At 35.0% G+C, this 17,783-nt stretch overlaps 1 protein-coding gene across 6 annotated transcripts in view; it reads left to right on the plus strand.

The window, feature by feature from the left end:
• Window positions 1-17,580, plus strand: part of LARP1B (La ribonucleoprotein 1B) — a 78,856-nt gene extending 61,276 nt beyond the window's left edge. For 2 of the 6 annotated variants that reach the window (XR_005656549.1, XM_039879599.1), the window contains 7 exons: window positions 3,585-3,754; window positions 4,209-4,315; window positions 9,099-9,259; window positions 9,665-9,809; window positions 13,807-13,916; window positions 14,628-14,755; window positions 16,333-17,580. Coding sequence is in view for 4 of the 6 variants with exons in the window: in XM_039879599.1 (XP_039735533.1) it covers window positions 3,585-3,754; window positions 4,209-4,315; window positions 9,099-9,259; window positions 9,665-9,809; window positions 13,807-13,916; window positions 14,628-14,755; window positions 16,333-16,575 (1,064 nt within the window). In the remaining 2 variants the exon portion in view is untranslated. Of the gene's footprint in view, window positions 1-3,542; window positions 3,755-4,208; window positions 4,316-9,098; window positions 9,260-9,664; window positions 9,810-13,806; window positions 13,917-14,627; window positions 14,756-16,332 lie in introns of all 6 variants that reach the window. The other 4 variants (XM_039879601.1, XM_039879598.1, XR_005656548.1 and 1 more) reach the window with 3 other exon arrangements.
• Window positions 17,581-17,783: the final 203 nt, after the last annotated feature.

The raw sequence follows: 17,783 nt of genomic DNA on the forward strand, positions 1-17,783 counted from the left end.
ATTGGTTATAATTGGAGAACCTACCTGGACACATCATAATCACAGTTTACGTTAGGGTTCATTCTTGGTGTTGTACATTCCATAGGTTTGGACGAGTGTCCAATGACATGTATCTGTCATTACGGTATGATATAGAGTATTTTCACTGCTCTACAACATCACCCAAAGTCTATAGTTTACATAGGTTTCACTCTCGGCGTTGTACATCCCATGGGTTTGGATACACGCAGAATGACATGTATCCACCATGATACTATCATACAAAATAGTTTCACTACACTAAATATCCTCTCTGTTCTACCTATTCATTCCCTCCCACTCTCCAACCCCTAGCAGTCACTGATCATTTTACTGCATCCATAGTTTTCCATTTCCAGAGTGTCGAATAGTTGGTATCATAGTATGTAGCCTTTTCAGATTGGATTCTTTCACTTCGTAACATGCACTTAAGGTTCTTCCATGTCTTTTCAGGCTTGATGGCTTGTTTCTTTTTAGCACTGCATAACATTCCATTTTCTGGATGAACTAGTTTATCCATTCACTTACTGAAGGATATCTTGGTTGCTTCCAATTTTGGCAGTTATGAATAAAGCCACGATAAATATCCATATGTGGGTTTTTGTGTGGACATAAGTTTCAGTTCCTCTGAGTAGTAAGTAGTAAGGAGGGTGATGACTGCATCGTATGGTAAGAGTGTCTAGTTTAGTAAGAAGCTGCCCAAGTATCTTCCAAGGTGGCTGTACCATTTTATATTCCCACCACCAGTGAATGAGAGTTCCTGTTGCTCCACATCCTCTCCAGCGTTTGCTGTTGTCAGTGTGCTGGACTTTGGCCATTCTCATCGGAATGTTGTGGTAAACTCATTTTAATTTACATTTCCCTGATGACATGATGTGGAACATCTTTTTATTTGCTTATTTGCCATCTGTATATCTTCTTTAAGATACTGTTTAGATTTTTGCTCATTTTTTTTTAATTGGGATGTTTGTTTTCTTATTGTTGAGTTTTAATAGTTCTTTATTTATTTTGGATTACAGTCCTTTATCAGGCGTGTCTTTTGCAAATATTTCCTCTCTTTCGGTGGCTTGTCTTCTCGTTCTCTTGACAGTGTCATTCACAGAGCAAACTTTTTTTTTTTCATTTTAATAAAGTCTAGCTTATCAGTTATTTCTTTCATGGATCACATCTTTGGTGTTGAATCTCCCCTCAACATTTGGTTTTAAGCAGTCGTTGGTGAATATTCTCTAGATCCTCAGTTTCATTAGAATTTAAATGTACAGCAGATCCTCGAATAATGCCATTTTATTCAGTATCATTTTGTTATAATGTTGATGAGATGCTCTAAGAACTTAACTCTTACTTGTATATCTATTAGCCTTTGGTAAAATTGGTTTCATTTTATGTTGTTTCACTTAAGGTTGCAGAACCAATTGATGATGTTAAGGGAGGACTTAATGTAGTCATTTTCTATTCTGTCATTCCTTTTTGTATTTCTTGCCTTCAGTCTTTAAGAAATATTTTTTATCAACTTTTTGACACTTGAATTTTGTAGGAAAGAGAGGATAAATACTTGGTTCTTTCTTTGTGTTCAGTTTATCAATTTTTTTGAAAAATGAGTTGGTACCCAAGCAACCTACAAATATGATTAAGGTTTGAAGTACCATTATGAAGTCATGATGCTTATTTATTTGATATGTTTAATTTCAGTCATTACTTTTAGTGGTTTGATCACTTCATTTTACTGGCTGTATCCCCTGAAGTTTGCTGTTTTGCCCTCATGACCTAAGCTAGTATTTTCTTTATCAGCGTTATTGCTTTCTGGCTTAAGATTTCCCAGGCTTGTTATATTTTGTGCTCCAGGTTTTATTTCTTTTAGGAGACCAGATAAGTAGGAAATGAAATTTAGAGATCATTGTCTCATTACTAGAAAGCTTACTATTTCTGAGTTGTTATTGCTCCTAGATCTTTTAAAAAGGCACTGGATTTTACATATATTCATTGTAGAATCATATTTTTATCCTTGAGATCAGATATTTTCAGTACAAGGGAAAACAGCATTAACACAAGTCAGTTAAGTTTATCAGTCATTTGGTTGGGATATAATTTTTCCTAGGTGCTATTGTAGGCATTGGTATAGTAATATAAGATTGTGGCCTTTGCTTTCAGGGAAGCACTGGGATTTTGTCTTAGCATCTAATGGAATGAAATGTAAGAAAATAAATTGTAATTTAATAAATCAAACAATAAATGAGTAAAATACAGAGGTGGCACAATCAGGAAAGTTGTATCTTATGATAATGAACCTAGACTTCTACTAGAAGCAAAAGGGAAGCACTGAAGGATTTTAGGCAGAAATTTGAAATGATCTAATCTGTTCCTCAGAATAATCTTTCTGGTAACGGTAAGGAAAATGGATTGGGAGGGGAGATGGCAAGACAGGGAGGGCAGGTAATCGAGTGTGTAAGTTCACTTTTGGGTTTACAGACTTATGTCTAGAATAGTGCTCGGCAAGGTTATTGTAGGAATCAAAAGAAGTTGATTCCATACAGAAGTGGAGCCCACTTTTTTGACACTACTACTTGATTCACCTGCTTGCTCACTTAGTATCTTAACATAGGATTTTCACAAACTAATAAGCAAAACAACCCAACAGAATGCCAAGCTCGTGAAAGGAGAAATCTGAGTGAGTCTACATATGAAAATATACTCAGCTTCACTAGTAACCAAGGAAAATACAAGCACCATTTAAATTCATGAGATGCAAAAATATTTAAAAGTCTAAGCAAAACCCGTCTTGACTAGGATATAAAATAGTGGGGACTTTTACATGTTGCTGGTGGGATTATAAATTGGTGAAGCCATTGTAGCGAGCAGTTTGAGGGTTAGTATTCAGTAAGTCAGATGATGCATGTGCCAATTGACTCAGCATTATCATTTCAGATAAAACCCTAGATAAATGCTCACACCTGTTCAGAGAGACATATTCAGCAACATTCACTGCAGCATTGTCGATTATGTCAAAACCTTGGAAATATTAAATGTGGATCCTTAGGAGAATGGGTACATTTTGATATATTTGTAAACCAACATGATAATCTGCATGGGTATGAATAAACCAAAGCTATGCAAATAGAACTTGATATTCAAGTCACAAAATATTGACTGAAAAAGCTTTCAAAATGATACATATAGTATAATGTCACTTAAAGTTAATTAGGCAAAATAGTTTTATTACATGTATAATAATAGATAAAAATATCAAATTTAAGAGCCTGCTTATCTCTGAGGAAGAAGAGTAAAATGTGATTAGGGAAGCTGACATATGGGCTTCAGCCTATTTTTCTTTTTAAAGAAAAGTCAGAAACAGATACAGCAAAAATAAAATTTCATAAATTTAGAGGATGTATTGAGAAGCATTTTTTTTTATTATATATTTAAAATGTTTCTAAACATTTTTTGAGAGTAGAGCATTTCAGAATTATCCTTTTGCTCAAGGTAAAATACTTTCCTGGCATCTAAATACTTTTAATGACATTTTACAGATTTGACTGATGAATTAGCTCAGAAGCTGTTTGTTGTTTCAGAAATACCTTCAGCAACAATGGCCTATTCATTACCAACAGCAGTTCCAGAATCTCCTAGAATTTATCCTGCAAGGACACCCAAAACACCTCGAACACCCAGGTTACAAGATCCAAACAAAACACCAAGATTTTATCCTGTTGTTAAAGAACCCAGAGCCATTGATGTAAAGGTACATCAATCAACTGAGACTATAAAGTCTGCATTTATTATCATCTAACATTGCAAAATGAGACTTTTTAGTTTCTTTCACATTAAAAAAAATGCATATTTTGGATTGTAAGAATTTGTTTAAAAATGGCGTTTTACCTTAGTGATGTTTTCTCGGGTTAAGGAGTAACTTCTTTACAATTGCGTAGTGTAATCAAAGATCATCAGAAGGTGTAATGAAGAATTATAAGTTGAATTTCCTTTAACCCCGTTTAGAAACCTAGCCAAAGACCTTTTTAGTTAAGTTTTGTAACTTGTATATGGTATGTCTTGAGTTTTGTGACTTCATATGATTTCATAATGTGTCATCCACAGTATGAAAATGTTTGAGTTGGTTTACAGTCAGAGGGTTTTAATTTACTTGTGAAGTTCACACTACTGAAAGTAATTGCAATGTATGACTTCTTTTTCTTTAGAGTCCAAGAAAGAGAAAAACAAGACATAGTACAAATCCCCCTCTAGAGTGTCATGTAGGTTGGGTAATGGATTCCAGAGATCATGGGCCAAGAACATCCTCTGTCAGGTACCGTACTTGTCAAACATTGCTTTTTTCTTGATTTTAAGCCTGTTGAAAACAGTTACTAACTAGATACTTGGAAATATTTAAAATTAACATTAGCAAAATATGAACAATGAAAATAGTAAAAAGAAACCAAATAAGGGGAGATAAGTGTTCTTGGATTATCTGATCTTTTTTTTCTACTCTTTTTCTAAGAATTTTGATTGACCTATATTCAAGTGTACGGATTTTTTTCATCAGCTCTGTCCAGTCTGCTCATAAGCACGTTAAAGGAATTCTTTATTGATGTCATCTGCAAATCTTCACTAATCTTCAATTGACTTTCTCACAGGAGGGATGCCAATCTGTACCCCATATTTCTCAGCAGATGACTTGGCCTTCTATTGCACTGTGAGGAATTCTTTATCTCTGCTTTCCCTTATCTCTCATTGCCTCTTTGAAGGTTCTTTTTTTCCTGGCCCTTTTTGGCAAGTGTGTCAGTAGTGGTATAGTTACTGTACTGAAATTATTTAATGCTAGCTAACTCTACATTCTTTCAACAATGCTAAATGTTTTACATGCATTATTTAAATTTTTGTATATGTCTTCTTTAGCCAGCAAATTGATAGATGGCAGAACCTTAGTGCCTGGCATAGTTGATACCCAGAAAATGATAGCATGAATGAAACTACCTTCCCCACATGGATGCAGTCATGTAACCTTGTGTGACCAAATGGTGTTGAGTATAGAACTGCTCTGTATAACTTACTTTCTCTAATTCTTCTCTGATTTATGTTGGAGGCAGGAATATGCACCAATTATTTGGTTTCAGTGATTCCTAATCTTATGGAGACACTTCAAAGCATGCTTATCCTTTAACAAGATAGTCCTAAATTTCAACTGGTTTTGCTTGGTTAGAAAAGTGATATTAGCCTATGGAATTTACATATAAAATATTAAATTCATCACATAGGAAAAAGGGGTGTTCCTGCAGTTTAGCAATTAAGCGTACCACTGCTTACTCATAGACAAGTTAAACTTTTATTCATCCTTCCCCAAAAGGTTTTTTGAATACCTACTATGTGAAAAACTCTGTATTTGGTAGAATGGTTAATTAAGATGTAAAAGATGTGTTTTATGCCTTTAGTGAGATTACAGTGTAGTGTGAGACATATTTCTGATAGAGATATAATTATGGTATATATATGTTCAAAACAATTATGAGAAAGGCAAATAATTCATCCCAACTGGGAGTATCATGAGAAGCTTCATTGGGCATGGGCAATGATATTGTTCTTGATGGATGAATAGATTTCAGCAGGACAACGTGGGAAATAGAGAGATAGAGGATTCATGAGGGAGGAAGTAGCAAAGTTACCAGAAATATAAAAATATATCGTGGTGTAGCGCTAGGCAAATAACTCATATGTACCTGGAGCCAACGATAGGAGAATACCATAGTGAGATTTTATGGGAAGTGATTCTTGTAAAAATTAAATCCCAGTTTAATCTAGCCCTTGAATATCTTGCCAAAAAATTGAGCTTATTCTGTAGGTAGTGAACTTTGAACAGCAAAAGTGATATGATTTAGTTAAATGATTTTCAAACCTTATGGTTTAAGGTCCTCTTTATAATTATTAAAAATTATTCAGAACCTCAAAGACCTTTTGTTTATGGGAGTTATATTATTTATTGAATTAAAAAGTAAACAATTAAATATTCATTAAAAATAATAAACCCATTATGCATTAACATAAATAACAAAATGTTATTATATTTTTATGAAATGCAGTTTTTAACAAAATGTAATTATATTTCTCAAAAAAACTCCTGAATAGAGTGGTATTGTATTAAAATTTTTAAAAATTGTTTAATGTTTGGCTAAATATAACTAGATTCTCATATACTTCTGTTCGAACTTGTAATTTGTTTTTTTGTTGAAATAGAGGAATAAAATCTAAGAAAGGGAGGAGTATTTTAATAGCCTTTTCCGATAATTATATATTTTTTTCTTTGATATTAGACCAAAGCCGAACAGGTGGTACTTTTTTAAAAGTTAGTTGCAATGTGAAATCTGAAACCTTATCAATGACCTTTTTATACTAAGTGAATTTTTCTTACTCTGTTACCTTAAAAGCCATTTGATATCTTGTACTTTGAATGGATCTTTGCCTATGCATGCTTTTGTATCATAAATAGGCCATTTGGAAAAACTGATTCACTGAGTTATGCAGATTTCTAAATATTGACATATTTTAATATACAATTTCAAAAAAAAAATCACATTTAAGAAAATAAAGAGAGTGATCTTAGGGAAGATGGCAGAGTAAGAAGGACCGGGAACATATCTCTCCACTTAAACAACAGTTGTACTGGCAGAAAATGTCTACAGTAACTATTTTGGAATGCTAGAGTCTATTTTAACATTTAAAGCTTTCAGGGGAAAGCTTGTCTGGTAAACTGTGGTTAGTATTGGTCTGTGTCAGCCTTTGGTGTGGTAGCGACTACCCATCTCTTAACCCCCAGCTCTGTGACAGGCATTTAGATGAATGGCAATCCATATTTTGGGTGTAACTTGCTGGAACCAGGATAGGCAATAAGGACATTGTCCTCCAAATATTGGATTTCTCTGTTCAGACTGCTAACTGCCGCTAATCAATAATGTGCAGACACAGGGTCTGGTAGTCATTGTTCATCCCCCACAGTCTGAATGTCCTATTTTTAGACATTCAAAAGCAGCCACTTATAGAGGGAAATTTAGGAAACTACCACGCCTGCCCAAGGAAAGATGCAGGCTCAGAAAAGACCTGAGGAGACTTTAATGTTTTACCACTGGCTAATCCCAGCATAGAAACACCCTACAACAATGAAAACAAAAGAAAACAAATAAAGAAAACAAACAAACAAAAAACAGCAAACCCAGGAGACGAGGGAGAATCTGATTTCCAGAGTTACTACATTATAAGATTCATGTCTATTTTGCTACATATACAGACTTGCACATACACACTTCTAAAAAAAAATCACCACCGATTTCATTAGAAAAGTCTTCAGGTAGTGAAAACTATCAAATTCATGGTGACAGATACAAGGTTCCCAAATTCTAATTTTAGCATGAAAGCTCAGATTTGTCCTTGATAGTACACTTATTTTATTCATTTTCAAGGAAATGTCTGACATAAAACAAAGTCTGAATAATTTGTTAGTTCTTCTTCTAATTAAAAATGGTATTCCATGAAAAAAAAATCAGTTCAGCTCACAACTTTATTGAACAAATGCTTTGACTCAAGACAACTGTCTTAGTTTGAGCTGTTGTAACAAAAATGATATAGACTGGGTAGCTTAAACCACAAACATTTATTTCCCACAGTTCCAAGATCAAGGTGCCAACAGATCCAGAGTCTGGTGAGGGCCCACGTCCAAGTTTACAGATTACCATCTTGTATCTTCACAGGATGGAGAGCAGAGGGAGAGGAAGCAGGCTCTCTTATGTCTCTTATAGGAAAGGCACTTATCCCACTCATGAGAGCTCTACCCTCATGTCTTAATTACTTCCCAGTACCATCACACTGGGGGACAGGAATTCAACATTCAGTCCGTAGCAACAGCCATCAATAGGTATGCCACAAAAGTGCTTTCTGCTTCCATTCCATTTTTTTTTTCTAATTGTGATAAAAAAAAAACAAACAAACCACATAACAAAATTCATTGTCTTAACCATTTTTAAGTGTACAATTCTATAGTGTTAAGTGTCTTCACGTTGTCATGAAACATCTTTAGAACTTTCTCATTTTGCAGGACTAAAACTTCTGTTGTATTTTGTCACATACAATAAGACGTGTGTATGCAAGGGTTGAGATTTCATTAAGTTATTATTATTATTTTTTGCTTCATCTAGGACATTTTAAGTTGAAATTGGCATTTTCTAAAAAAAAAATATTGCAAGTGCATAGCAGTGAGTAATACAGTCAACTACTAAGTAAAGCTTGGTGCCACTGTCTCAACTTGGCTCAGCAGTTTTATACATCATTGCTTTAGTGCTATCACTACGAATGTTAACACAGCGAGAGAGCAAGTTACTCTCTTAGTATTATTGTGAAAATAGTTTGGACTTTGCAGAATTTCTGAAGGGTTTTTGGGAAACTCTTCAAGCACCCACTGACCACGTGGTGAGAACCACCAGTTGAGATCAGTGTCTTAGGAAGATGACTTTGGTGGCGGCATAGAGGAGGCAGATAGAAAAATGAGACCAGTTCAAGTGAAGGAAGAGGAAAGCCAAAAATCAAACAACGGAGTGCAAATGAAAAGGAAGAGATAGATTTAAGAAATATTTCAGAAGTAGGGTTGATTTACAGAATTGCAGGTATGTCTTTGGGGTAATGAAATTATTGCCCTTTGTGCCAGATTTTATTCCTTATTTCCACTTATTCAATTTACATCATTAACCTAATTACTCATGAAAATTGAAAATATCTCCAGTACCATAAGAAAAAAATTAATTGATTTAAACTGAATTAATAGTGGATCTGGAAGAGGAGTAAGCTAGCTATTCAGTTAACTGCTTCTTCTTATTATTTTAGTTTGAGAATTTGTGACCATATTCTTTTTAACTTTTGAATTTACCTATGTGTTGACTATAAATAGTAATTTGTATGCAGCTCTGTATGTTATTAGTTTAGGAAAATTTGGGGAACTAATGCATTTTCTACTGCCTCAGACTCTTAGTAATGAACAAAAACTTGGTTTAAACACTTGGTTCTTGATATATCAATTTGAAAGCTTTTTCCCTCTCCTCCTCCTCAAATAGCAGTTCAAATGCTTCGCCTTCAGAAGGTACACAACTAGTAGGAAGTTATGGATGTACTCCTCATTCATTCCCAAAGTTCCAGCACCCTTCCCATGAACTTTTGAAGGAAAATGGCTTTACCCAGCAAGTGTATCACAAGTATCGTCGAAGATGCCTAAGTGGTAAGATGCTTGTCCTTTATATAACTGTATTTAAAATTAGAATATAAATCTAAAAACTTCCAACTGGAACATTTAATATCAGGTTAAGATATTCTTTTATTTGTTATTCTTATAATTACCTTAAGTAAATGTGTTTGCATGTATTCTTTATTCATGTATTTTGTAGCTTAGACACATTAGGGAATAAAGTATATTTAATATATTCTTGTTGCTATTGACAAATGCTTAAACTTGAGCAGTGAGCCAGAAAATGGATTAATATTTGTCTTGTGTTTAGAAGAAATCCAAATACATTTTGAGGATTAATATGCTTCATCTTTGCTTTCTGTTATGTAAAACGTCTACTGTTTTGACTTTAATAAATACCTTTAATAAAAAAATGATTTATCATTTTAACTTTTTCAGAGAGAAAACGCTTGGGAATTGGCCAGTCCCAAGAAATGAATACCCTCTTTCGTTTCTGGTCCTTTTTCCTCAGAGACCACTTCAATAAAAAAATGTATGAAGAATTTAGACAACTTGCTTGGGAAGATGCAAAAGAAAATTACAGGTCAAATATTTTCTCATATTTTTACACTTGGAGAGAGTTTTAAAAAATAATTTAAAAACTAGTACTGAAAAGTAGCTCCATTTTGAACCGTGAAAATAGCACAACATAACTGGAGAGAGAGCTACACGAGTTTCTGATGGCTGCATACCAAATTACCCAAAAACTTAAAAATGACAAGCATTTATTAGTCCACAGTTTCTAAGGCTCAGGACTGCAGGAGCAGCTTAGCTTGCTGGTTCTTGCTCACATCTCTCGCAGAATTGCAGTCAAGGTGTTGGACAGGGCTGCAGTGTCTGAAGACTTGCTCAGGCTGAGGGTCCACTTCAAGCTCATCCACATGACTATTGGCAAATAGGCCTCCCCAGAGGGCATCTCATAGTATGGCTTTACCCAGAGCTAGTGATCTAAGAAAGAGGGAGAACTTCGAAGATGGAAACTTCAGTGTCTTGTATAATCTATATTTAAAAGTGACGTACTATCACTTCTGCAATATTGCATTGTTCATAGATCCACCCTGGTACAGTGTAGGAGGGGACTACGCAAGATTGGAACACCAGGAGGTGGGATCGTTTGGGACCATTTTAGGGGTTGGCACAAAGGCCAAATGAATGTGCAAGAGAGATTTTTCCCTCTCTAGCCCCCACTGTCACAGACTTCCCTAGCATGTGCATATATATCCCCAAATTGATACATGCTTAGAGTCAAACCAGCTGTTAGGACTCCTTGAGTGATCTCATGATATGTCTTGACTTAATCTGTTCAATCTCATTGTTTCTACTCTTAGCCCTTTAGGCAACAGTGGTGCATGGTCTCCGAGTGAACCAAGCTTTCTAGCCTCCAGGCGTTTGTTCACATTCTTACCTCTGCCCATTCTCTTTCTCCTCCCTCTGCTTTGCTAACTCATTCTTTTTGTACAGGTTAGACCTTGCTTCCTTGAGAAGTGTTTAGGGAGAATTTTGAGAGTACCTATAGGGCTGAGTTGAAACCAGACCAAGAGGGTGAGAAGGAACATGAACTGCACACTATTTATTCCTGAGTAAAGGGAGAAAGGAGATGTGATAGAAAGAAGAAAAAAGAATTTTTCTTTCAATATTTCCTAAATTTACCCTTCTTCAACAGTTCTAAAACTGAATTCCTCTTGTAAGTCTCAGATAAGAATATATTGTTAATCAGGTATTGGGATTTTCAAGAGGAAAAAAGATGTTGCCAGTAAATTTTTCTGAAAAAAAATTACATTTGCACTGACTTGTGTAATCTTTATTTTGATCAAGAATGACAGATACATGGTATGTATACCTCTTTTTCTTCTCTTCTGTCCCTTACTGACATCTCTATCAAATCCTAGCACTGTTGAGATTTAGATTTATAGTCTTTACCAGAGTTGACACAAAAAGCAAAATTTCCATTTCTGATCTCGATGTTCTCATTCATGCTGTGGTTTACTACCCATTAGTGGGTTGTGAAATCAGTTTGGTGCTTCTGACTTGCTTTAAAATATTTAAAGAATAGTTTGAAAAACTTACATGTGCTTTTATGTATACACATAATATATATGAGTGTTGTATTGACTTGGTCACACATTAAAATATTTTTTTATTATCGAACTTAGAAAAGTTTGAAAGCCATCGTTATAATTAATTTCAGCATATTTTGCTATTTAAGCAAACAGTTTGTTCTTCGAGACTTTCTAGTACCTTTTCTGATCCCATTTCTACCCAAGTCTAGGTTGGGAATTCCTCTTCTGTGTTCCTCTGTGTATGTTTCTAATAGTTTTTTAATACCATTTTATAATTTTGGGTCTGTTTCTTCTGTGTTCTTGACTAGACTGGACTAGCTATTCCTTAGGAGGTATAGCACAGTGGTTAAGCACCTGAAGACTTTGAAATCAGACCTACGTTTGAGTCCTAGCCCATTAATTTACTGTGACCTTGGTGAATTATAATCCCTGTAAACTTTAGGTTCTTTATAAGGTGGGGATAATTATAGTAGATACCCTCTTAAGGTTATTGTGAAAATTAAAAACAAACAACATGTAAAGGGCTTAATGTATTACCCGATACCTAGTAAGTGCTCAATGAATTGTTATTGTTATTGGGGAGAAGATCACTACTAAATATATCCATTCACTAAAAATAGCAGTAAGATGGTTTCGAGAAGGAAGGAGAGAAATAACATTTATTACACATCTTCAGTGTGCCAGTTGTGGTCTGAGTGCTTTACAAATATTATCTCATCTATTCTTGAAAAAGATATTATTATCCCCATTTATAGGGATAGATACAATCGCAGCCTAGAATTCAAATATAGTGCTTTCTGATTCTCAGCCTTTAAGCCGTCTCACCGTGAGGGGTAAGTGAGTAAATGACAACCAAGAAGCTGATCGTTTATTTGCTCCTGCTCTTCACTGCAGCGGTTATGCTGCACGTTTGGGTTGTTATTAATATCATACTTTTTTTTTAGAAATGTGAAGAATTTTTATGAGTTTATTTGAGCCAAACTGATGAATATGCCTGGGAGTAAGATGTCAACTGTTCCTTTCAATGTCATACTTTTAGTCTTTGGCATTCATTTGCTAAAAAATTAGAGTAAAAAGTCCAAATGTAGTAGTCTTTTGGCCTTTACCAATAATCTAAGAATTCTAACATTCCTCTAAAATATTATTAACTTGATAAAACCAAAAAGTTCTCAATTCTGCTTTCCAGAGGGAAGACAGAAAGGGGCCTAGGCTTCAGCCCCAGAGATTCTGATTTCATTGGTCTGGGATGAGCCTGGGCATCAGTATTTTTTATGATTCTTATAAGTAGCTAAGGTTGAGAGGCACTGATATCAATATAATATGATCCCATAAGGGGAGTGTCAAGGCAGATTTGTCATTCCGAGTTGGTGTTTCTTTAGTGTTTAGTTCCCTTAGTCTTAATTCATACAAGCTCAAAGAACAGCATCTCTTGTGGCTACCAGAGCAAGGGCTCTGGTTTGTGTGTGGGTGTGGAGTTGGTGGTCTTACATTTCTCTTGGTAGCTTGCTTTTCTTCTGGACTGACCATCACTCTTCATCTTGTAAGTAAGATGGTTACAAAACTCTCTCAGCCCCCATCCCTCTCCTTCTCCCTGTCTCTCCCCTTCCTGTGAATAAGCCAGGCAACATTATCTTACCAGGAATGAAGAAATCGTAGTCACTACTCCACTGTGGCATCCAGAATGATTCAAGGATTCTAACCGAGGAATCTTTTTGATATGTTTTAGTTGAGTGGGCTAAACATGGTTTTTTCACTGCTGTCTTGTCGGCCTTGTCTGTCCACTCTCATGGGTTCTGCTCATCGCCATTAGTTGAAGGTTGAGCCCATGTAGTTTGCAGATCCTCTGCCCACAACTTATCTCAGGTTCTCTAGGTAGTTAGAGAAGGAAACAAGGAAATTTGTTTTCTGATTTATGTAATCATTAAAAGTCTTTCAGCAAAATGTCTTTTTATTAAATGTACTTTATAAAGCAGAGAGAGTCTCTTAGGAATCATTTAATTAGGTTTGCCCCTTTATAGTTTGAATGGGTCAACCACACGTAGGATCTAAGTCACAAGGGTATGGACTTTATCTCTCTAGAGTAAAGATTGTTTCCAAGAGTATTTAATACCACATCTAAACACACCATTGTAAACCTTGGTTTGGGAAAAATCTAAAAAATTCCCAGTCTGTCATTAAATCTTTTGACCATTTCTTCAGGAATGCCAAAGGGAGATCCCCTGTCCAAAGAAGCCATACTCTAGTTGTCCAAGGGCTCCCTCTTATTCTGTAGGTCCCCAGCATACCTCCAGGCGGTACTGTGGCCAGATCAACCAGAACGGCAAAGCCAGCTATTACTACCTCAGCTGAACATCTGCATGCTGAAAATTACATACATTTAAACATTTATTTTTTGTTTGGGATTACAATGCTGGTAAATATGAGATATTGGCATTGCCATAGCAAAAAATTTATTATAAACATTTTATTTCTTTTCCACAGGTATGGATTAGAATGTCTGTTCAGGTTTTATAGTTACGGACTGGAAAAAAAATTCAGACAAGAAATTTTTAAGGATTTCCAAGAAGAAACCAAAAAAGACTATGAATCTGGTAAAACAAACAAACGAACAAAACAAAACTTGTTGTATTTGGCAATTGTAACCTTGAATCTGTTAGTAAATAGGGAATTCATAACTTTTTTCTTCAGGGCAGACCACTGAAGACCTCAGGCCTCTATTATGGTTCTTGATGAAGGATGAGGCACCATGTATAGTAAGAAGGCCTGTCCTGTGAGGTGCCGGAAAATACTCCTAAGTGTTTCGTTTGTGGAGTTGTACTTTGTTGTTATATTCCTTTGACAAACATGATTACTTGCTGATGTTTCCTTATGTGGAAATTCTATGTAGCATCAGTAGGGGTGCTTGGAATGGGGGAGTAGCACCGTGGGTAACAGTGCAGGCTCTGGGCTAGCTCCCTAGGTCTGAATCCCATTTCTACTACTTGGTAGCTGTGTGACCTTGGACAGGTTACTTAACCTTGTTAGTTTGTGTACTCATCAGTAACATATACAAAAAAAGCACCTATATCACAGGGTTGTATATGCTTCACATTAGTTTAATAATCAACCACTTAAATAATACTTGTTGCATAGCAAATGCTCAATAAATGTTAGCTACCATTGTTCATTATAAGGTCTTATTCTCAAGATCTAGATAATGTACATATTGGAAGATAAATGGTTTATTGCTGGTACGATCATTTTTAATATGAATCATTTTTTAAAATTCTATATAATTTATCATGTACATTCTTTGTTACTAGGTCAACTGTATGGATTAGAAAAGTTTTGGGCTTATCTAAAATATTCTCAATCTAAGACACAGTCTGTTGATCCAAAACTTCAGGAATACCTCTGTAGCTTTAAGAGGTTAGAAGACTTCCGTGTTGATGTAAGTTTTAAGTCTTTTTCTCTTTTTATTATTTGTTCTTTTTATTACTTTTACATTTTGAGCTATCAGTGATTTTTTAACTTTAATTTTACAATTTTAATTTTTTAATCTTTTATTTTCAAAATTTTAACTTTACAATTTTGAAATCAGACTTTAAAACACATGCAAAAATAGTACAGAGAATTCTCATATCCTTTTACTTAGAATTCCCAAATGTTAATCTTATATAACCACAGCGCAAGTAATTGTCAGTTTACTTTAATTTTAATATGCCCTTATAGTGAAACATATAGATTTAGTAACTTATTGTGGATGTGTTACTAATTTCTCACTAGCAGATTGAAATTTTTTCACCTTTTGTGTACTTTTATCCTATAGTTTTTGTAACACATGCTGCCGGATACCCCACATTATAAAACTAGGGCAAGAACGTTATGCGCATACGTTATGTGCATATGCAGAGACAGCAGAATAGGCTTTAAACAATTTGATTTCCAGAGGAAAAGGAAAGCATTTTTAAAAGAATGGAATGGACATAAGGTAAAGAGAAAGGAGGAAGAAGAGGAAAGAAAAATGAAAACGAACAGGAGAGAGAGGTGAAAGTCTAGGTCCATCTCTACTTAGTACTGTGATTTGTTAGTCTTGAAGTTTCGTGTAAATGGATTTGATGGCCCAGAGATGGCCGTAATGGAAGTGCCTATCTATGTCTCTGGAATTAAGAGCTATGTTTCTAGAGTGGCCTAGCCATTTCCGTCACAGAGACGGCCCTACTTATAATAGTGACTTTTGCCCTATCAAAATGGAAGCTAAGAATTCAGGCCTTCACTTTTAAAAACATGGAGTAGTGGAGAAGGAGGTTACGGTCTTAATTTGTCTTCAATTAAAAATATTAGTCTGGTGGTGTGTCATCCAGGCTTTCAAACCTCTGTGACTGGAAAGGCCAAAAAAGCTGCATCTTTTCGAATGCGGGTACCTTTCTACTGCCTGCCCCCTCTTTGCCTGCAACCTCGGGGGATTTGGAAGCTTTATGGATATTTGATGTTTAAAAGTGTTTGAATTTAGCGCTATCCTTAATGCTCTCCAGTTTTCTTTTCCTAGAAATCCTAGATAAACTTATCTTCAAAGTTGCTAAAGATTATTTGACTTGGTGTCTCTTTTTTTCTCCTTTTGCTTTCATTTATCGGTTAAACATTACCAGTTAACTCCTAGGATAGGAGCTAAGGGCTGAGAAATGGACTAGAGTTATAAATACTTTGCAGTTGACAAAAACTGAATAAAGTAGGAAAATAGCCTCTCTGAAACATTTTCTTGGAGGCAAGTAATCCAGTCTTCTGCTTATGCCCTACTGTGTAGTTCAAATCTATGTTTTGAGTAAAAGAATGACACAATACTAGTAAGCTGATTTAACTGGGGAAGACCTCTCAGTTTAACACTTTAAATTGCTGTTAAGTTTTTGTTACACTGATAAAATCTGCTGAAGTGCCAACACTTTCCCTCTGTTGGAAAAGTCTGGCCTTAGATTTTACAGCAGGGATAAATAGTATAATTGTCACTATGTTGTCTTTCATAATTTGCAGCCCCCCATTAGTGAGGAATTTGGAAGAAAAAGACATTCATCTACTTCTGGTTCGGAGAATAATCCTCATAGACATCCATCTAATTCCTCCACAAAGTCACCAAACGCTACTAAGCCTGCATCTGCCAATCAGCTTCAGGTCCCAATAAATTCTTCCAGGAGTACCGCACAGGAGTTCAGTGACAGTTCACACCAGAAGGGTGCTGCCTCGGTCTCCACAAATGGTGAAATGTCTGAGAAATAGATGCTTATGAAAGTTGTTTGCCCTTGAAATCAGCATTTACATCAGTATTTATTTGGGAAAAATCTTCTGACGTTTAGTTGTGATCATCAGAAAAAAGAAAAAAGTGGTAGCAATTTTTTTCTAGCAAGATAAAGTCTAAAAACTTTTTCCCTGATTTCACAAACAAGGATAGTTTTGGTGACCTTTTATAGAGATCCTCTAGTAATGTATTTTGATCTCAGTATTTCTTTTACAAAGCCATTGTTTACAAGAATAGCATTCCTTAAATATATATAAAACAACAAGGAATGCCTAACATTTCAGCTCTTACTTCTTAAAGAAGATATAGTATGTTGTATTCATCTCTTCTGTAGAGCTTTCTTAAAGAATCCAATTACCCCACTATCAATTCATATTTGAACCTCTCAAAAACAAAGGAAGATTACGTATATTTTTTAATTCAGAAAAAATATGAAATGATACATTTGCTTTCCTTGTAGACATGCAGTTTAAAGGAAACTTTTTTTAAAAAAACAAAAGTAGAAATATATTACAGTTGTAGTGAAGCATATGCACTTTGGATGCTGGGTTTTGCTTTTTTACCCCACCAGTTACACCTCAGGGCCTCCATAGTTATTGCGTTGGTGTGGAGTGCTCTGAATTGGCATCAGCTGGTTTTATATTAGGAGTGATTTACTTTTGTGACTGTGTAAACCTGCACAAGTAATTGAAAAGAGATGAAATCTGGGTTGGGACTGGTTGGAATATTGTCCTAATTAATTAAATCTTACGCTGCTTTGAATGCATCTGCTGTTTGTACATCTATAGGTGGGTATGTTAGAAACAGATTATTTTCGATTTAAAAGGAGTACTTAGTTTTTCCTTTTTGTTTATTTTAATTTTGTTTATGCTCATAAGTGTTAGAGGAGTTACAGCAAGTTGATTTCTAATTTTGATTACAACTGATGTAAATGATAGTTTCAGTTTTTGTGGGAAATAAAAAAATAAAGTGCTTATTTCAAATTATTTGAATGATTTTTAATTATTTTTGTTTGAAACATAGTTGAAAAGCTGTAATATTCAAATTTTGCTAGTAGAAGACCATTATATTTTGTGAATGAAGTTTCAGTTATTAACTTATATCCATTTTTATTTAGCACATATATTTTCTTGTATTGGCAGTAGCAGCTGGTTTAATACACTAATTTATTATTTTTGGCATCTTGTTC

This window comes from Pteropus medius, unplaced genomic scaffold (genome assembly GCF_902729225.1).
Source record: "Pteropus medius unplaced genomic scaffold, Ma_sr-lr_union100, whole genome shotgun sequence".
Taxonomy (NCBI): Eukaryota; Metazoa; Chordata; class Mammalia; order Chiroptera; family Pteropodidae; genus Pteropus; species Pteropus medius.